Genomic DNA, 21,490 nt, shown 5'->3' on the forward strand with positions numbered 1-21,490 from the left:
GTTGTCAAGTTCAAGGCAAGTGCAAGGCCTCTCAGTGACCTGAGTGTGGCACCCCTCAGGTAAGCATGACAGAATACAGAGCCTGAGGCCAGGATTGGGGTCCTGGCTATATTCTGGGGAGGTGCTCCCAGGAAGCAGGTGTCAGAGACAGAGAGAGTGAGGCTGGAAGGGGGGGAGGTCCATACTCAGAGGGGTGTCTAGGTCTGTGCTGTGGACCCCAGCGTCAGTTCTGCCAGGACCTCCATGCATGTGCAGGGCGCCGCTGGCTCTGGTCTGCTTTCAGTTGAGGGCCATCCCAGGGGACATTGGGCCCCTGCCTCTGGGCTGAGCAGGACTGAGGTGAAGACCTGGGGTGGAAGCTTGAGGTGAACCTTCAGGCCTGGGACTCCAATCATCCTCTGTAGCTATGGCTGAACTGGGTGCCTGGGCTGAGCTGTGCCGTGTGCAGCGGAAACACCTGCTACAGCAAGCCCTGTGGTCTCTCCAACCCTCAGTGTCCTCTTCTGGAAAATGGAACTAAGCTCATAACTGCCTCACAGAGTTGCCGAGAGGGTACCTAGCACAGGTCAGTGAAAAGAGAAAGAGTGCTTTGGTGAGGGGAGCCTCAGGCCTCCCAGGTGCTGGGAGGCCCCTTGGTTCTCCAGTGCTGGGGGCTGACCCTTTGAGCTGGGCCTCAGATGGGCCGGACTGAGCCTAGGCAGCAGGTCTGTGCTTTGAGGTTGGACTGCGTGCGTGCCTCGTCCATGGAGGTGTCTGGGCTGAGAACGTGGACTTGGTCCAGACCTCCTCCGGGGATTCGTGGCTGGGCATGCAGCCTGGGCTCTATGTGAAGCTGTCTCCACGGGGGACTTGTTCTTGCTCCTGAGCCGGTGTCACTCGCTCTGTTTCTCTTCCACACGCTTAGGTAAGATGCTTCACATACAAACATCCCACCGTGGCTAAGAGCACAGACTCTAAGGTCAGGTGACCCATAGTCCAAGCCCAGCTCGGCCATTTCTGACCTGTAAGCCCTGGAGGTGTTAATTAATCTCTGTAAGCCTTGATTTTCTCATCTGCAAAATGGGGTTGGCAATAATGACTTGTCGGACTAGTGTGAATATTGAGACAACATGTGTGGTGTGGAGCAAATCCTCAAGAAACGTTTAGCACATGATATATGTCACTTCTTATCCATAGTTTACATGTACGTGTAGCATATACGTGCCTGTATAATGTAAGATATGGCCTATGTATTACTCATTTTTCAATGTCTTCTCTAAGCTCAGAGTTCTAGGTTAGAAGCACCATGTGGTTTTCTCTGATACTGGGTTTTGTGAAAATCTGGTCATCTGTGCATCTGCTTGCTCATTCTGGGTCCACACCTCCAGTAAGAAAGTCACATACGCCAGCTGCATTCTGTAGATGAAGCAAGGGGAGCCCAAGAGTTTTCCCAAGGTCACACAGCAGCTGGGGGCTGGAACCGGCCCCAGAACCAAGGTGCTGGTCCAGTGCTGGTCCAGCCCACCAGGGGAGGCCGTGGGCAAGTCTCTCGGGCTTTGCTGCGTTCTGCCTGTGGCCAGCCAGACCCAGAGTGGAGGGTGGCAGCCTCTGTGTTGTGAGTTCTGATTCTCTTAAGGGGCCTTCCTAAGGGAGCACTGAATTGCAGAGAACTTCTGAACCTGGCTCAGGCCCCACCCAGATGCCCTGACTGTGACCCCTGCACCTGCCCTGGTTGTTGGGAGCTCCGGGAGTTGAGCCATGATCTCTGGGGACTGGGGGCAGGGGCTGAGGGGTGGAGGGCAGCCGAGGCAGGGCGTGGTGTAGCACTAGGGCCCCTAGGACAGGTGTTTCCCCAGCCGCAGCTCCCAGTTACTTTCTCTCACATCTGCTCCCCAAGGAGCTGAGGCTGGGTTCACTGTGACATCCCCCAGAGCCCTGGGGACCTGGCTCCTTAGGTGTGGGCATGGGGAGTCATGGGGTGGGGGATCTGGAACCTGGACTGGTGCAGTCTATGCCAGGACCAGGGGCCCAGCCGCTGCTGTTTGTGACCACGCAGAGGCTCGGAATGCCCCTGGACATGGGCATTGCAGGGAGGAGAGAATGGGGTGGAGGTTTGATCCCCCACACTTTGCCTGGCCATGTTCCACGTGGTCCTCTGTCAGAAGGGTTGGCTGTGGCATGTCTAGGGCCGAAGACTTTGTTTAGGTCCCCAGCTAACTGGGGACGGCGGTAGGGGGGAGCGCAGTGGGGCACTTGGAGGCCTGGAGACTTGCCCTGGGTCAGATGAACAGAAAGCCCCCTGGGGCTACCTCGTTCACCCTCTAGGCTTTCTGGGCTCCAGCTGCACACGCTCTGAGAGGGAAGAGAGACGTGGGCGCGGGTCCAGCTGGAGCCCTGCAGTGACCTCTCGATGAAGGTTCATGCTCACATCAGTGCTGGGGAGGGGGTGCTGGTCTAAGGTCCCACGTAAGCCTCCGCCATGAGTCTTGTGAGATTTGAGTGTATTCCCGGTCCTGTGGTTTACCTAGTGTTTTCTGTTAAGTCAGGTCTGTTTTCATACTTAATTAATTTAATTCTGCAAATGGAAAATCAGTATCCTTTGCTGTAAATAGACAGTAATGCTTAAAAGTAAATTAAAAACGACCTAAGGAGAAAGTCCCCCCGCTCATGCTGTTCCAGCCAGGAGCTGTGAAGTCCTGAAAACGCGGAGACTGGGGTCTGCTCTCTCCTTGCTGGGCCCTTAGAAGTTAAAGACGGCACCAAGTGCAATCTTTCTCCTCGGCCTGGTGTCCAGGATGTGAGGGGATTGAGGGGCACTGACTTTCTCGCTTTGGGCGTCAGTGTTATTTGAGGCCAACTTGGCTGCCCCCCAAAATCACCCTGGGTTCCAGCAGCGGTGTGTTTCCCGTGTTTGGGGGAACGCCAGTCAGTGGAGATCCTACCCCTTCCACAAAGCTCAGTTTGAGTGCCCCCTGCCTTCCAGTCGGGCACCTCCACCGTGCTCACTCTTTCGTGATCCTGCCTAGGACTGAGCCGCCCCGCCTTCCCAGAGGGAAAGCTCCCTAACTGCTGCACAGACGAGCATGGGCTGTGGTGGGTCTTTGCCTACACCCTGCAGACCCCAGGATGCTCTGGACTGACTGCCATCTTCTTAGGCCCCAACGGACATTAGAAAACGAGGGCCTGTCTGGCTGTTGGCCATGCAGGAGAGCCCTGCTGGGTGCCTGCCAGGTGGGTGGAGCTGGGCCCTGAGTAACAGGTTGGGTGTGGGTGAGCTGTGACCAGGGTGGGGCAGCGGTGATGAGCCCTGGTGCCTGAAGAAAGGCTCAGAGGCTGGGCCGGGCAAGGCATGCTCTCTGACGATGGCAGCGGCTCTGATGCCTTTTTGGAGAAACGAAGGATAATTCCAGACTCCCTCCACTAAAGTGCTGTGAAACTTGGGGTACTTACGCTCTCTGATTGTCGGGTATCTGACCTGTAAAATGGGAGAAGTCGTGGTGTTCACCACATAGGACAGAGGTGAGGATTGAAAGCTTACAAAGAGCTGGGCACCGTGCCAGGTGCATACAGAGGGCCCTGCAGTTGTGGCTGAATGGTGGGGCTGCGACATGGGTGGTGGGAGGTAATACCTGTCTGAAGTTCAAAGAATGACTCAATGAGACCATATCCCAGGCTGGAAAGGATGTCAGGGTCACTGAGGTACCCCATAGACTCAGAAATAGGCAGTGATACGAAAAGCCACAGTTTAGGGTGAGAAGTCTCAGGGTCAGGGAGAGGTACTAATGGTGGCAGAGAGAATCAGGGAGGGCTTCCTGGAGGCAGTGTCTTGAAGGGCCAGTGCCTATTAGTCAGGACAGAGCAGGTTTGGTGAAACTGTATGGGTTGCTCACACATAAAGGTGTTGCTCACCTCTCTCCCCACAGAAGAGACAGAACACCCATTCCCTTTCAAAGCCTCAGATGGACACACAACTCTGGATGCCCTTTTCCCTGAAGTCAGTGGAGGAGATAGCTGAACACTTCTAAGAAGCTTCGAGGACTTCTAGTCCTGTGGCTCTGACTTCTGCAGCTAAAATGTAAGGAAGGGAAGAATGCTATCTAAACAAGCTTAATCCCAATCAAAGGATTATTTTCTTACAGAAAAGCTTCACCTATACTTAATAGTTTTAAATTGTTCCGGGTACCAATTAGACTTTTAATTTTGCTGTTCCCTCCGGCGGCTGGAGGATGTGTGTGGTTTGCGTTTAATCAGAGCTGATTTTTTTTTTTTTAAGTGGTGGTTCCGGGGGAAGGGAGGAGACGAGGATACTGTTTCGGGGTTTCCTTCTGGACCTGCCGGGCCCGTGTTTCGGGCGCTTCCCGAGGTGGGGGCTCTGTGTCCGGGCAGCTGTGGATATTTCCAGAGTGTCAAACCCAAGTCCCCTCCTGCCAGCCAGCCTGAAGGCAGGTCGAGCTTCCGCCGCGGCAATCCTGCCTGGAGAATCCAATGCCGGGTTAAATATATGGATTATCCCAAAATTTCCGCAGCAATAGGGTGAGTTATTATTGATTCACAGAGCACGGCAAAACATCGCTGCATGAATTAGCAAACAGCTGTTTCTAATTTGAGTTTAGAACGGTACACAGAGGAACTTGTTTCTCTGTTCATTCCTTTCATTTATAATGAATTTTAATCACCGCTACAGGTGAGAAAAAATGTAGAAACAAGCTTGTATCTTGTGGAAGAAACAAAGGAGAGACAGATGCTAACAGATTTCCAGTCTGTGATAAAAGGGATGTTTTGGTACACTTTACATGTAATTAGAACGCAGCTGTTTCCAGTCCCAGGTCCACGAACACGGCCGAATGTGGGCTCTGCCGATCTCCAAAGGGAGTAAAGAAAAACAGTGATTCAACCCCGAAAGCATTTTGCTTTCTCTCGAGTCGAGCAGTGAGCCCTCGCTCTGGCCCTTGGCGGTGCTGGTTCGTGAAGGCTCACGGAGGTGACTTCACATGCCGAGTCCTCCCCACCCGGGGAGGCGAGAGGAGGGCAGGGCTGAGCTGGGGCGTGCGGGTGGCCGCGGGGCCAGGCGGCCGATGCGTGAGGCTTCCACGGCCCCTCCGCCGGCTACAAGTGCCCGGCTGCGGGGAGTCTCTCTCTGGGGCACACTGGGGGGCCCTTCTTCCCTGGCAGGACCTGATCATGCCATTCCACACTAGTTAGTTTGAACACAGTTAATTCTCGGGTGAGCTGACGAGGGCTGGCTTTTTCGTTTGTTGGTTTTGTTCCTTTTTTCTAGTCTGTTTAATTTCTGCAATAAAACTCAAACTCAGTTGGATTTTCAATATCGCTGCTGAGTAAATTTGTCTAAGGGATAGAGGGGCCAGACCGGCTGGGCGGTGTGTGAGGTCATAGGTTTCAAGGGGAAAGGTGGATGCCTCTCCTTCCTGTCCTGTGTGTCCGATGGCCCTTTGGGATGGCAGCACCTGTGGGTGCAGGGACTCAGATCTCACCCCTCGCCCCCTGTATGAGCTGGAGGCCCAGGTCCATGTCCCAGCAAGTTTCTCCATCTGTATGAGGGGGGTGGGCTGGCTGCTCTGGAAAACTCCTTCCTCTCTCATGTCCTGGGATTGTAAATGGTAGGGCCCCGTGGGCCTTTCTGCAGGTCAACTGTCCTTTGCTTTGAAAACCATCTTCTGTAGGGTTAATTCCTGGCCGTTAACATAGACCCTCCTGGTAGTTAATCAGCACTCGGGAAGTTGGGACCACTCGATGTCCTGTGTCCATTCAAACCAATATGGCTCTTGCCTTTCTTTCTTTCTTTCTCCTTCTGCTCCTACCCCCGTGATCTTTTTTTTTAAATTTTTTTTAATGTTTTATTTATTTCTAGGAGAGAGAGAGACAGCGTGAGCAGGGGAGGGTCAGAGAGAGAGGGAGTCACAGACTGAAACAGGCTCCAGGCTCTGAGCTGGCAGTCAGCACAGAGCCTGACGCGGGGCTCGAACCCACGAACCGCGAGATCATGACCTAAGCGAAAGTCGGACGCTTAACCGACTAAGCCACCCAGGCGCCCCCTACTCCCGTGATCTTATGTTGAGCTGAAACTACCTTAGTTTCTCCATCTGTAAAACAGAGGGAGGCCAATTCACTTGGTGGAGCTGAGCATCTAAGGCTAGCTGCTGGCCCAGGACACTGTAGTGAGGATGGGAGCCCCGCAGGTCTGGCGAGCACACCAGGTCCAGGCCGGCAGCCGCGGCTCGGCTCCATCGTGGACGTGCCAGATGTGGAGCCTGCAGCACCAGGTCTCAGTCCCTGTTAGGGGAAGCAGGAGTGGGGGCTGATGTGTGGAGCGTGCTTGGGATTCTCCCTCTCTTCCTCTCTCAAAACAAACTTAAAAAAAAAATGCTAAAGAAAAAGAAAAAAGAAAAGCCAGAAATGAAGGTGGATGTTTTAAAAAACTTTGGGTGTTCTTGGGGCGCCTGGGTGGCTTAGTCGGTTAAGCGTCCGACTTTCGCTTAGGTCATGATCTCGCGGTTAGTGGGTTTGAGCCCCGCGTCGGGCTCTGTGCTGACTGCCAGCTCAGAGCCTGGAGCCTGTTTCAGTCTGTGACTCCCTCTCTCTCTGACCCTCCCCCTGCTCACGCTGTCTTTCTCTCTCTCTCCTAGAAATAAATAAAAATCTTTAAAAAAAAAAAAAAACAACTTTGGGTGTTCTTGAGTTCTAAATGTTAACATTTTTGCCAAATCACTGTTAAGTGGGTGGCCCCCACACCGTCCAGTGGGGGGACAGCCCTGGTGATCTGTGTCCCGCTGCTTGGCTCATCAGTGCAGCTGGCTGAGAGCCCTGGGCTGGGTGTCCAGCCCCAGCTTTTCTAATTACTGTCTGCTTTCTGACATCAGGATGTGACCTAACCTTTCTGTTCCGTTTCCTCGTCTGTGGGGTGACCACGCAGCTCAGCCTGTGAACCCGACTACCCAGAGTGGGAGCCAGTGGGTGGGATGTTGGGCTCTGCTCCAGATACCTGTGTGCATGCCACCCTGCCTGCTTGTCATAGGGGACTACCCACCACCTCTACAGCTTTACAGAGCTGCTCAGTGTCGGACGGAATAATGGGTGTGAACCTTCCATGCAAAACTTTAAATGCCACACACTTGAGGGCACTTACAATTAATGCTAAAGTTATACCAGCAATTGCCTTATTTTCTTTAGCTGACATTCAGTGAGTGCTTAGCAGCACATACACATTACGCATTTTGGAAGGTTGCTGCTCTTACGATTGCCATCCAATGGATGAGGAAATGGGGGCTCAGAGAGGTGCAGTAAGTTGTCCACAGTCACACAGCCGAGGAGCGGCAGCTCAGTCTAAGTGAGCCCGTGCTCTTCCCCAGGGCTCTGCTATCACCCCATTGATGTCTCCCTACAGTGGACCGAGTCTCTTTACAATTACACTAATGATCTGAGCTCCTGGAAGTTTTCCTAAGGACTTTGATGGCCACTGTTTGCTGACAGGTGTATTTTAGCACACCCCATGGCCGTCTGGAGAAAGACATGCCTGGTCAATGGCCCACAGTCTGCAGCCCTTCAGAGGTTATGTGCTAAGTGCCCCTTTGAGGCAGGGCAGAGAAGAGGGTCCCACTCCTTGCCCCCCAGGACCAGCTGGAGAAGCAGCCCCAAGGGCAAGAATAGCTTTCCCCCTTTTCTCAATATTGAGCCATTGACCTCTGCATGCCAGTCTCCACCCCTACGGTGCCGCCGCAGACCCCCTGATGCCCCAACCCTCTTAGTTTTTATCCCCAAACTGAAAGAACCCCCACACCCCCCTTCCCCTTGATGTGGCCTCACTAGGGATGCTGAGATCCTATCCACAAAGGCACTCTGAGCTCCCTGGAGGAGGGGAGGGTGAATACAAGCTGCTATTATCTTTGCTAATAGCATAGTTCTAATTTAAGATTTCAGGTGGAGCCACGTCAGCTTCTGGTAGCCTCTGGGGGGCTCCTTGCCCTACCTCTGAGGAAAGACCCTCCAGCTTCCCCATCCCCTTCCTTCCTGGGGTAGACTCTTGATTTCCCAGGGGTTGGGCCTCTATCCCTTCCACTGTACCCCGATCTGTCCCTTTAGGAAAACCTAATATCTGCATGCAGGACTGACTATTGCTATGACCAAAGGAGTTTTTCGTTCTTTCTCTTTCAGAGTGCTTCAAAGTGGCAAAGTGCTGGTTTAGAGCTGCAACTTTAGATGAGCGACTGATTGACAGGTTGGGCAGACAAGAGCATAGCAACCAAAGAATGCTGAGTGCTTTCTATACCCCTCAGAGGACCAAGCATATGCAGCAGGCTTGACAAACATGTGCTCAGTGAAAAAAAAAAATGCCCAAAGCAGCAGCAAACTGGGATGCCTACTACCTGCTGTTCCTCATTCCTCTGCCCAGGACAGACATCACTAATGGATTGCAGACTCATAGAGCTACAGAGTCTCTCAGAGACCCATTTATTTGATTCCTTCTCTCAGGAGTTGGGGAGATGAAAACACAAAGAGAGGGGATGTGCTTGCCTGTGGTTATATAGTGCTAGAATCTGAACCTAGTCCCGTATGATGTCATTCTCAGTGGCCCAAGGCTCCATGCTCTGGGCTCACAGCCCCACCCTCTGGCCTCAAAATGTTACCCTCTGGCTGTGGCTTTGCCTTCTGGACATGAGGTTCCGCCCTCTGAGTCATCTTTTTTATTTTATTTTTTAAAATGAAAGGTAGCACATGTTTGCAGCTGAGTAGTTTTATTAGCCTGTTTTCTGCTGTAGAATTTTGGGAGCCTGACAACCTTCTTTCATCTCTGTCCTTTTTGGTCCAAGCTGGCTGTGTTTCTGCAGCTACAACGTTCTCAAGAACCTTGTGGGTCTCCTCTGTATGTCATGGGGATCTACTCTATTAGATAACAGGCTCCTCCGCAGATATTTTCGAGATGATCCTATCTCTACTTTTGGCTTCTACTGAGATGGTTCCAGAGAACACCCCCCCCCCCCCAGCCCTCAAATTTCCTAGACGCTCTCTGGTTTGAGGTAGGGCATCTGTGAGTCACACACTTAATCTTTTCAAAGAACCTTTCATGTGACTGAATACTCCGAGCTTTGGATTTTTCTGAGATGTTAACACAATGTACAGTCGTACCTTCAGCCTTCTCTCTAGAGTGCGCTTTTCTGTTAGAGAATCTCTTAATTATAATGTCTTTTGCAATCTGGGTAGACTGAGAATTTCCAAAGTTATCAATTCTTGGCTTCCTTTTTGTTTAACGGCTCTGTTGATTTAGCTCTTTCTTTTCTACTATAGGCAGTAAGAGGAAACCAGGCCGTGCCTCCAACATTTTGCTTGGAAATCTCTTCAGCTAAATGTCCCTTTTTATCCATTACAAGTTTTGCTTTCCGCGTAATTGTGGGACACAATTCCACTGAGCTTTCTGCCGCTATCTAATAGGGATCTCTTCCTCCCAGTTTCTAGTATCCTGTTCCTCATTTTCTTCTCAGCCCTTACCATCAGTGCCTTTAATGTACACATTTCTCTTAACAGTCTGGTCATGATTATTCAGGTATTTTCTATGGTGGTTTAGGTTTTCTTCATTGTACTCCTTCCTTCTTTCTACATCGTCACCAATAGAGTCGTTAACATCCCTGTTTCTATGAACAATCTTTTGAAGGCAGTGTAGGCTTTTCTATCATGCTTCTAGAAATTCTGACTGCCGTTCCCTGTCCAATTCTAAAGCCACTTCCACACTTTAAGGTATTTATTATAGCAGCACTTCTCTCTTGGAAGCAAAATCTGCATTAGTTTCCGATTGCTGCTGTAACAAATTACCATACACTTAGTAGCTTAACACAACAAAAATTACTTTCTTACAGTTCTGTAGGTTAGAAGGCTGATGCGGATCTCATGGGGCTAAAATTATGGCGTCATCTGGGGCTGCGTTCCTTTCTGGAGGCTGTAAGGGGAGAGTCTGTTTCCATGCCTTTCTAGTTTTTAGAAGCTGCCCACATTACTTGGCTTGTGGCATTATGTCATCCTGGCCTCCTCTTTTGCCACTTTCTTCCACATTTTAAGGACCGGTTGGGATTACATGTGGCCCACCCAGATAATCCAGGATAATCTCTGTATTTTAAGGTCCATGAGCAAGCTTTAATTCCACCTATAACCTTAATTCCCCTTTTGCCTTGTAATGTGACATATTCATAGGTTTTGGGGGTGAGGATATGGACATTCCTGGGAGGGGAGTGGTCGTTTTTCTGCTTACCACCACCTCCTGGTTTGGCTCTGCACACTTCTAGCCTGCATTATCTGCCTTCAAGGGAGGAAAGAGGCTGGCTACACTCACTGGGGCTTGGTCTCAGAGCCAGCCTGGCCTGCTAATCCATTTCAGGATAGGACTTTGCTTTTGTGGCAGGTGGGACTATGGAGCGTGGCTCCTCCTGGCTCTCCTTGAGCCATAGGTGCTTGTGCTGGTGCACGGTGGGCCTCAAGAACAAGGGAGCGGCTTCTGCAGTGGTGGGGCCTGAACCAGCATTTAGGGCAGGGGAGGCAGGATAGTCTAATGGTTAGTGAGTGACTGGGGGTGCGGGGGACATCTACCGCTCACTAGCTGTGTGTGCCCAGGGCTTGGAGCCTCAGTCTGCAGTTATAAAGAAGGGGACAGTAACAGTACCTACGTCCTCGTGTGTGTGAGAATCAAATGAGAACATGCTAGCAAAGAACTTGGCTTGTAGAGAATGTTCCATAAGCAGTAAGTACTGTGGTTTTTACGACTCTGGTCCTGCATCTGTCTGCTCTTTGCTGTATGGCCTCAGGTTCCCCATCTATGAAATAAGATGAGTGATGGGTTGTGAACTTCTTCTCGCTTCCCTCCCCTTCCCCTTGCGCTCGGCGTGTGTTGACTCGGCATGTGTGGATGTCATTGAGTTGAGGAATATTCTGGGATGGATGCCCAGCTTTGGCACCTGGTTGGAGGTCAGAAACAGGGCAGGCACTTGGTCCACTTGATGTCTGTGGCCCCTCTCCCTCAGGCCTAGTTTGAGGCTAGATTCTGTCTCTGGGAGCTGGGTCCTTGGGAGGCACTGAGGTGGTGAAGGTGCCCCTCCCAGCCTGGGAGCTCTGGTCTGGCGGCCCTTGTCTCCTCCTGGGCCTTCGTGCCCTGGGATCCAGGCCCCTGCATGCCTGAGGTTTGCTGAGAGGGGAGCTCACAGCACAGTTTGCTGGAAGCGGCCCGAGGAGAGAGCCTCAGGGTTTGCCCAGTGCACCCATGTGCTGCCCCAGGCTTCCAGCAGAGGCACAGCTGGGTGGATCTGAAGTTTCCCGAGAAGAGCTCGGGAATATGGCCAGATGCCCCCTCAGCTGAGTTTGGATCCTTTCATGCCTGGAAAGACGCCTGTTTGGGTTCTGGCTGCCCTGTGGGGAGTGTGGTCTGTGGAGTGCACTGAGCCTATTCAGGTGTCTTCCTGCTCTTCTCACCTCGGGCTCTGGGAACATCGATCTGCTATCCTTGGACACCCAGGCTGCTCTGTGCCTGCTGTGGCCAGGCCTTCTCATCAGCCAGGGGTGGGGTGGACCCTTCTTTCTGGCTAGAGAGCCCCTTCAGATCACAGCACAGCATCAGGTGTCTTCCAGGCCCTATGGTCTCTGCTTGAACAACAGGATTTTTGGGACGCTGCCCCAGGGTCTCTCTTTTCAGAGTAGATGGGCAGTTCCTTTCCTGGAGGAGGAAACTCACTGGCTAGGTGACTCTTCTCTAGCACTGGGGTCAGGAGACTCCTTCCTCCAATTTGCTCAGTGCCCTTTGAGCATTCCACTTGGACAGACCTGTGCTCACGGCAGACATCACCAATTGATTTCAGCACTCATTTCTTTCTGAGCCCAGATACGGCCTTATAATCCTTCTGAACTCAGTACTCTAGGCAGCCGCTTCCAATTTATCATCCCTGGAAGTTCCCTTCTGTCTCTGGTCCTTCGGAATCCTACAGGATTGACGTCAATGGTTCCCGAGTCTGCGTTCCCATTCCTCCGAGCTGCAGAAAAATGGTTCCCATCACGATGAGAATCACGATGATTCTCCCAATGGAAGCACAGGGGAGGCCACCCTTGGAGCACCATAGAACTTTGTCCGGTAGGGAACTTGTCTCCTTGGAAATTTTCATTTTCCTAAGGAAATGGGATAGCGGTGAGGAGACCTGGGGCTTCACAAAGAATAGGCCTTTATGTGGCTCTCATGGAGAGAATCTGGGTGGTTGGAATCGTGTCCAAAATGACCTTTATATTCGTCCTGAAGGGACCTTGGAGACCAAAATTTCAGCTTCCCATTTTATAGCAGAGGGAGCCGAGGCCTAGAATTTTCTGGACTCTCTGTCCTGCTCCCTTTCTTCTGCCCCCATCACACTGTCCCCCAGGTACCTTGCTTGCTGGACGTCAGCCTTCTTTCATGGTCTGGAATATCTGGTCATTTTCATCCACTTGGATGGCTGTCTAGCTCAGGAATGTCCTAGAAACCTGGAGCTGCTGGACATCTGTTCTTTTGCCCTTCACGTCCGCGGCAGGGTACCTCCCAGGGCTCTGTTCAGAATCATTTATTCCTCTTGCAGACTTTGGTAGCAGGGTCTCACTTCTTCCTGCCTCTCCGCCATGGTAGGAAGGTGCCCCTTTCTGCTCACTCATGTGGCCCATGGGCCAGCCGCTGTCCCTCTTCTGTCCAGGCATTTCCTTGGCAGCTGTGACCTGATTCTCTGTGACCAGAAGAGCCCTGAGGCCAAGGCTCCCAGCCATCCGGATGGTAGTCACTCTGCTCTGCCGGCCACAGAGTCTGCCTGCAGACCTGACCCAGCGCAGGCACGTGAGCTTGGGGTCCACCCTGCACTTTCTGCTGCTGAAGTGTCCTGAAGGCCAGTCAGTGTTCTTTCTGCTACCTAATTGAATTTTTATCGAAATTTCTCCCCTCTTACACTCGTTTTTGTTCTCTTCCTGTAGCAGACAGCAAAAGCCTCACATAACCCATTTCCTACCAGGCCTTTTTGCGGGATTAGTCATTTTTAAATGACTTTAATCTTCATTTTGCAAGTGATTCTTCTACTCATTTTGTCACGTTACTTTGTACTCATTCTAGGGGGAGGGGAAGACAAGGGCCTGCATTAGTCACTGCCTTTCCCACTTGACCTCCTGTGACAGTGCTCCCTCCCAAAGGAGAGAAGCAGTGGGAAATTGAGGATGAAGGCAGCCGGGATTGAATCCTGGCTCCCCTGCCTGCCAGCTGTGTGGCACTAGCAAGTTACTCAGCTTCTCTGGGCCTCGGTTTTCTCCCCTGTGAATGGAGTTAATAACAGTGCACATCTGATTGGGCTGTTGAGAGAATTGCATGTGTTAACATGTGCAAAGCCCTTGGAAGAATGCCCAGCAATAGTAAAGTTCGGACAAGCATTTACTTGGAAATCAAAATGTAGAAGGTTGAACTGGACTTTTCTTGCACCTCCCTTCTCCCTGAGTTCTGAAACATTCTAGCTGAAGGGGCTCTTGAGATCACCTGTGCCCCATTTCTGCACCCCTTCCCTTTGTGCACATCAGCCAGAGAGTGTGTGCTGTGCTGGCCTCACGTGTGTGGTGTGTGTGTGCCTGCGAGGGGAGCGTTACTGCTGTGAGGGAGGGAGCCCTCATCCTCTGCTGGCATCCCTGCCCGTACATCCTGGGTGCTCCAGCCCCGATGTCTCCCTAGCCTGCTCCTAGAGCATTAATCTGAGCACCCCCAAAGCAAAGTGTACTTGCAGGGGTGGCCTGGCAGCAGCTAAGTTTCAGTGTTTTTAGAACAAAACGCTTTCGGGGTGCCTGGGTGGCTCACTCAGTTAAGCGTCCAATTTCAGCTCAGGTCGTGATCTCATGGTTTGTGGGTTCGAGCCTCGTTTCGGGCTCTGTGCTGACAGCCAGCTCAGAGCCTGGAACTTGTTTCAGATTGTGTCTCCCTCTCTCTCTGACCCTCCCCTGCTCATGCTGCCTCTCTCTGTCTCTCAGAAAAAAATAGTTAGAACAAAAGGCTTTCAACAGTGCAGTCTGAGTTTGGGACTTTACATGTCAACATACATGCTTCCCCTGATTGGGCCTTTTCAGCGTCAGAGACCTTATTGTCATTTCCCTTCAGATGATTAGAATCTCAGCAGTTGCTCAGTTTGTTGCTCCCAGAATAATGTGCTTTGCTTTAGTTTTGAAACTTGTTTGACGAAAAAGAAAGCCAACCAGGCAGCCCAGCAATGGGCCTCAGGGACTGTGGCGCCAGGCAGGCCGGTCTACCATTGGGTGAATAGATCCCGTACTGTTGGGAGACTTCGTGCTCTGGCCAGACACCACGGGGGCATCTGGTCGTGTGACTGAGGGCAAGGTACGCACCCCTCTGGGCCTCAGCTTCCTCATCTCAAAAACGGGATGTCACCAATGGTTGTGAGGTTGGAACGAGATTAACTGAGGCAATAGAAGCCCTGAACATGGCGTTGGCACTCGAGGCCTGCGCAAGAAATGCAGCTACTGGTATCATTAGCACTCGTGGTACTAATTAGTGCTAATTATTATTATTGGCCAAATAGTGCTTTCGTTTCACGGCTTCGTTGAAGTATAATTTGCACACCATAAACTTAACTTGTTTTAAGCGAGCAATTAGCAACTTAGTAGAGCTGTGCGGCGCTCGCCGCAGTCTGGTTTTAGGGCATTTCCATGATCTTCCAGGGATGGCTCTTCCCAGTTTGCAGTCGTTCTTGCTCTTGTTCCAGCCTCAGGCAACCACGAGTCTGCTCTCTGGGTCTCTAGATGTGCCTTTGCTGGACATTTCAGGTAAGTGCTTTCTCTCTCTCTCTCTTTTTTTAACAGTTAAGTTTTATTTTTAAAAATACTTTTGAAGCTTATTTATGTGTTTGAGAGAGAGTGCACGCCAGCAGGGGAGGGGCAGAGATGGAGAGAGAGAGAGAGAGAGAGAGGATCCCAAGCAGGCTCTATGCTATCAGCACATTGCCAGATGCAGGGCTCCCACTCACGACCTGTGAGATCATGACTTGAGCTGAAATCAGAAGGCAGATGCTTAACTGAGCCATCCAGGTGCCCCAAATAGTGCTTTTTCGCATTAATTTTTCTCATCTGTTTCTCACGATGGTTCTCTTTTTTTCACATGTGGAAACTGAGTCTGAGAGGTTAAGAGGAATTCACCTGGGCTGATGAATAAATGGAGGAAAGGGGTTTTGAGTGCAGGGCTCTTCTCTCGTTCTCTGTTGGGGGGGAGGGGTGCAGGGCTCGGGAGCAAATGAACACTGGCCGAGGGACATGACCAGGCTAGATCTTTCGGGCAGTGTCTTCCTTGTCTCACTCACCCTTGAGCTGACCTGGGTTCGAGCCTGTGTCCTCCACTCAGCAGCCCTTTGAGTGCCTGCACCTCTCTGGTCTCTGGGGGCCCCTCCCTGAACGCAGAAAGCGGGGCTGCCGTCACGGAGAACTCAAAGGAGACCCAGCCCGTGACTTTCTCCCCTGTGCAGCGGCCGTCTTCTCTGAGTGACCAGAGGAGATCCATCCACGCCCACGTGCTGGGCGAGGGGCCGCCTGTGGGCAGTCCTGCTGCTGTCATCCATCTCCTGTGGAAAGTCTCTGTGGCTGTGCCTTAGTTTCCTCGCCTGTGCCGTGGGAGGGGCCCTGGCTCCTGTCTGAGCGGTGGTTGTGAGAAAAGCACTTAGCAGAGCACCAGGCACACAGGAAGGGCTCCGTGGCAGCTTGAGTGTGTCTGAGCAAAGACATCAAAATAATAAAAAGCCAGTTGAGCCTGGCCAGGGGGCGGGGGTCCCGCAGGTCCCCCAGCTGCCCCAGCCCCAGCCATCTCCTCCCTTGGGTCCCTTTGTCTGCGCCCCGCGGAGCCCAGCTGGCAAGAGCTGGGACTCACCAGGCAGGGGCCGGGGCATTTCCCACCGCATCTAATTGGAGGAGTCGTGGCAGCGGCTGCATCCTTCCCTTTCCGTCCAAAGGGCCCTGTAATGGGAGGCCCCCAGGGGAGCAGGCGCCCTCACCCCAGGAGGATGTTCTGGGAGGCTCCCCGTGCTGGGCTGGGCGGCTGGGCGTCAGAGGTGCAGAGGCTGCCGGGAGGTATGGGACTCGGGGCTGCGAGCTTTGGAGAGAGCCTCATCCTCCCTGGCAGAGCTTTGCCGTCACGGCCAGCTGGGGTCAGGCAGATCTCACACGGTCAGGGGCAGGGCCAGGGGCCAGGGTGGACACCGGGGTGGTGGGTGGAGTCTAGAAGCAGGCTCAGAGCCAGCCCTGAGGGACCCCTCAAGACCCTGCAGCTGGGCTTACTCTCTTGTAAAGTCTGGCGGTTGGCCTGAGACAGCAGAGGCGGCTGTGAGAGCCTGGGCGTGCGGGACCCTTAGGGCCGCGGCCATGCCTGTGGCTGTGGCGAGTGTGACCACGTGTCTGCAGGTGAGTGAGCATGTATGTGTGTGCATGCGTGTGTGCGAGCCGTAGGGGGAGTACGGTGTGTGAGCGGATGTGCATGTGCAGAGCATGGTGGCTGTGTGTGACTGTGTGTGTGAGTGTGTTTATGTGTGCCTGTGCCTGGGACTGTGGGCCCCCTCCTCTCCCCTTCCGGAGGATCTGGGCTGCCTCCGGCCCCGACTTTCTGGGTTACACCTGTGAGGCTTTTTCTGGAGACTAAGCTCTGTTGGCAGGGGCAGGGGTTTATTTCCTTGGGGTTACAAGAGCAAGGTCAGTGCAGCCAAATCTGAGCTTTTGTTTGTCTCTCCCCTGCCCGTAGCAGCCTGCGGTCCGTTTCATTCATTATTAAGTTTTAAATCCACCTGATGGGAAACTTGAGCTGAGGAACTCGCTCCCTGCTTGGGCTGGCTTGGTCCAACCCCCACCAAGGCTCGGGGAACTTCACTAGCTGTTTACAGTGTCCTGTGTGCCTTTGTTTTTCCAGAAACGGCCAGCCCTTAGTTTCTTTAGTTTTCCTGTGAGGCTGGATGGGGCCAGTGGAGGCTGGGGAGGCTGGGCCATGTGGACATCTGTGCAAGGACGGCCTCCCCCACCTGCCAAGGTGGGCTTAAGGGCCCACTGGACTCTGCGCTCTGGGGCCATCTGGGCCCTGGCCCATCCCCTAATCGCCCCACATCAGGCCACCTCTCAGGACCCTGGGAACAGAGCAAGCACCCCTACCTTAGGATGTTTTGTGCTGGGAGCCCCACAAATCCTTGTCAAGTACCTTTTGCTTATTTCTGCTTGTGCTCCTGGGTCTGATGCCATGTGCCCGTGACTTGGACCTCATAAGTCTGTCTGCTCGGTGAAGCAGCAGAGCCAGCTCCCTCCCCACATGTGGTGAAGCAGCATTCGATAAAGGTGCATTTCATTTTCTTGCAAGGTTTTACCTTTGCCCCTAAAGACAAGTGGAATTTCCCACCAGGACTAGGGGCTGGAGGGGGAGTCAATCCCCAGGTCTTGATCAGCTGAGGACTTGCCTCCTTTTGGCCTGCGGGTCTGATGGATTGTGAGGTCATTTCCGGTGACTTTCTCCAGGCTGCATCCCCGAGAACCATCAGGGAAGTGCCCGGGACCTCACCTCCCCCAGGGCGTATGGCGTCCAGTGAGGCCCAGGCAGGTGGTGCTGAGGAGAAAGGCCTGTCCCCTCTGTATCCTGCCACCCCTCTGACCCCCCCTCCCGCCGACCGACGGTCCCCGTGTCCACTTGCTTCCGGCTCCCCGGCCTCGCTTCTCTGACTCCCCCGCAGCCGTTGGCCAGCTGCACAGCCTCAGCCCGCGAGCTGTCGGGAAGCTGGCTCTGCCCTTGTTTCTCGGCGGCCCTGGGAATTGCCTCTAATCTCCTTTCCGCCTTCCCCCTGCAGATGGTGACGACGACCCGCAACTCTCCTGGGTGGCCTCGTCTCCCTCCAGCAAGGATGTTGCATCACCCACGCAGATGATCGGAGATGGGTGTGACCTCGGCTTGGGCGAGGAGGAAGGGGGCACGGGCCTGCCATACCCTTGCCAGTTCTGCGACAAGTCCTTCATCCGCCTGAGCTACTTGAAGAGGCACGAGCAGATCCATAGCGACAAGCTGCCGTTCAAGTGTACCTACTGCAGCCGCCTCTTCAAGCACAAGAGGAGCCGCGACCGGCACATCAAGCTGCACACGGGCGACAAGAAGTACCACTGTCACGAGTGCGAGGCGGCCTTCTCCCGCAGCGACCACCTCAAGATCCACCTGAAGACCCACAGCTCCAGCAAGCCCTTCAAGTGCACCGTGTGCAAGCGCGGCTTCTCCTCCACCAGCTCGCTGCAGAGCCACATGCAGGCGCACAAGAAGAACAAGGAGCACCTGGCCAAGTCGGAGAAGGAGGCCAAGAAGGACGACTTCATGTGCGACTACTGCGAGGACACCTTCAGCCAGACCGAGGAGTTGGAGAAGCACGTGCTCACCCGCCACCCCCAGCTCTCCGAGAAGGCCGACCTGCAGTGCATCCACTGCCCCGAGGTCTTCGTCGATGAGAACGCCCTGCTCGCCCACATCCACCAAGCCCACGCCAACCAGAAACACAAGTGCCCCATGTGCCCCGAGCAGTTCTCCTCGGTAGAGGGCGTCTACTGCCACTTGGACAGCCACCGGCAGCCCGACTCCAGCAACCACAGCGTCAGCCCCGACCCCGTGCTGGGCAGCGTGGCCTCCATGAGCAGTGCCACGCCAGACTCCAGCGCCTCCGTGGAGCGCGGCTCCACGCCGGACTCCACCTTGAAGCCGCTGCGGGGCCAGAAGAAGATGCGGGATGACGGGCAGGGCTGGTCCAAGGTGGTCTACAGCTGCCCTTACTGCTCCAAGCGGGACTTTAACAGCCTGGCCGTGCTGGAGATCCACCTGAAGACCATCCACGCGGACAAGCCCCAGCAGAGCCACACGTGCCAGATCTGCCTGGACTCCATGCCCACCCTGTACAACCTTAACGAGCACGTGCGCAAGCTGCACAAGAACCACGCCTACCCCGTGATGCAGTTCGGCAACATCTCCGCCTTCCACTGCAACTATTGCCCCGAGATGTTCGCTGACATCAACAGCCTGCAGGAGCACATCCGCGTCTCCCACTGCGGTCCCAACGTCAACCCACCCGACGGCAATAACGCCTTCTTCTGCAACCAGTGCTCCATGGGCTTCCTTACGGAGTCCTCCCTCACGGAGCACATCCAGCAGGCCCACTGCGGCGTCGGCAGCGCCAAGCTGGAGTCCCCGGTCGTGCAGCCCGCGCAGTCCTTCATGGAGGTCTACTCCTGTCCCTATTGCACCAACTCGCCCATCTTCGGCTCCATCCTGAAGCTCACCAAGCACATCAAGGAGAATCACAAGAACATCCCGCTCGCCCACAGCAAGAAGTCCAAGGCGGAGCAGAGCCCGGTCTCGTCCGACGTGGAGGTGTCCTCCCCGAAGCGGCAGCGGCTCTCGGCCAGTGCCAACTCCATCTCCAATGGCGAGTATCCCTGTAATCAGTGCGACCTCAAGTTCTCCAACTTCGAGAGCTTCCAGACCCACCTGAAGCTGCACCTGGAGCTGTTGCTGCGGAAGCAGGCATGCCCCCAGTGCAAAGAGGACTTTGACTCCCAGGAGTCCCTCCTGCAGCACCTGACGGTGCACTACATGACCACGTCGACCCACTACGTGTGCGAGAGCTGCGACAAGCAGTTCTCCTCCGTGGACGACCTGCAGAAGCACCTGCTCGACATGCACACGTTCGTGCTGTACCACTGCACCCTGTGCCAGGAGGTCTTCGACTCCAAGGTGTCCATCCAGGTGCACCTGGCAGTGAAGCACAGCAACGAGAAGAAGATGTACCGCTGCACGGCCTGCAACTGGGACTTCCGCAAGGAGGCCGACCTGCAGGTGCACGTCAAACACAGCCACCTGGGCAACCCAGCCAAGGCACACAAGTGCATCTTCTGCGGGGAGACCTTCAGCACCGAGGTGGAGCTGCAGTGCCACATCACCACGCACAGCAAGAAGTACAACTGCAAGTTCTGCAGCAAGGCCTTCCACGCCATCATCCTGCTGGAGAAGCACCTGCGGGAGAAGCACTGTGTGTTCGACGCTGCCACCGAGAACGGCACGGCCAACGGGGTGCCCCCCGCCGCCGGCAAGAAGGCCGAGCCGGCCGACCTGCAGGGCATGCTGCTTAAGAACCCCGAGGCGCCCAACAGTCAAGAGGCCAGCGAGGACGACGTAGACGCGTCGGAGCCCATGTACGGCTGCGACATCTGCGGGGCGGCCTACACCATGGAGGTCCTGCTGCAGAACCACAGGCTGCGGGACCACAACATCCGGCCCGGGGAGGACGACGGCTCGCGCAAGAAGGCTGAGTTCATCAAGGGCAGCCACAAGTGCAACGTGTGCTCGCGGACTTTCTTCTCGGAGAACGGGCTCCGGGAGCACCTGCAGACGCACCGGGGCCCCGCCAAGCACTACATGTGCCCCATCTGCGGCGAGCGCTTCCCCTCCCTGCTGACGCTCACCGAGCACAAGGTGACCCACAGCAAGAGCCTGGACACAGGCACCTGTCGCATCTGCAAGATGCCCCTGCAGAGCGAGGAGGAGTTTATCGAGCACTGTCAGATGCACCCCGACCTGCGCAACTCGCTCACGGGCTTCCGCTGCGTGGTGTGCATGCAGACGGTCACCTCCACGCTGGAGCTCAAGATCCACGGCACCTTCCACATGCAGAAGCTGGCGGGCAGCTCGGCCGCGTCCTCCCCCAATGGCCAGGGGCTGCAGAAGCTCTACAAGTGTGCCCTGTGCCTCAAGGAGTTCCGCAGCAAGCAGGACCTGGTGAAGCTCGACGTCAACGGGCTCCCCTATGGCCTCTGTGCCGGCTGCATGGCCCGCAGCGCCAACGGACAGGTGGGCGGCCTGGCCCCGCCCGAGCCCGCCGACCGGCCCTGCGCCGGCCTCCGCTGTCCGGAGTGCAGCGTCAAGTTCGAGAGTGCCGAGGACCTGGAGAGCCACGTGCAGGTGGACCATCGCGACCTCACGCCGGAGACCAGTGGGCCCCGGAAAGGCGCCCAGACGTCGCCAGTGCCCCGGGTAAGAGGCTGCCCTGCTCCTTGGGGCTCCCCCTGAGCTCTGTGTCTCCTGGTGTCGGTCCCTTTAGCAGCCCGGAGAAGCAGCACGGTCGTGCAGCCGCCGGGCAGGTCCGCTCTGCGGGAGACTCCGAGGCCATCCCCAGGGTTGCCATTTCCCTCAGCCGTGTGACATGGTAGATGTTAATTCTCTCTCTCAGCCTCGTTTGTCAAGTGGTCACCTGTGAAAGGGGAAGGACAACTGGACTTCACGGGATTGCTTTTGGGGACCTGTGATGTCACATGGGTAAAGGGCCTGACGCACTGGCTGAAACACAGCAAATGCTCCTTCCGTGTGGCTGTCGTCTTTCTTACAGATGTGAGGTGGACTCAATCACTTGCTTGCTGAGGCTCTTTGGGCAAGTCCCTTTGCTTTCTGGACTTCAGATTTAGGAATCTTTTGGTAGTC

The 21,490-nt window shown here is 54.5% G+C and overlaps 1 protein-coding gene across 1 annotated transcript in view; it reads left to right on the top strand.

The window, feature by feature from the left end:
• ZNF423 (zinc finger protein 423) overlaps positions 1–21,490 on the top strand; it is a 329,749-nt gene that overhangs the window by 172,400 nt on the left and 135,859 nt on the right. The window contains exon 4 of the mRNA XM_039242393.1: positions 17,832–21,046. Coding sequence (XP_039098324.1) covers positions 17,832–21,046 — 3,215 coding nt within the window. The remainder of the gene's footprint in view (positions 1–17,831; positions 21,047–21,490) is intronic.

The sequence above is a fragment of the Hyaena hyaena genome, unplaced genomic scaffold, assembly GCF_003009895.1.
Source record: "Hyaena hyaena isolate Hyena2069 unplaced genomic scaffold, ASM300989v1 scaffold_7, whole genome shotgun sequence".
Taxonomy (NCBI): domain Eukaryota; kingdom Metazoa; phylum Chordata; class Mammalia; order Carnivora; family Hyaenidae; genus Hyaena; species Hyaena hyaena.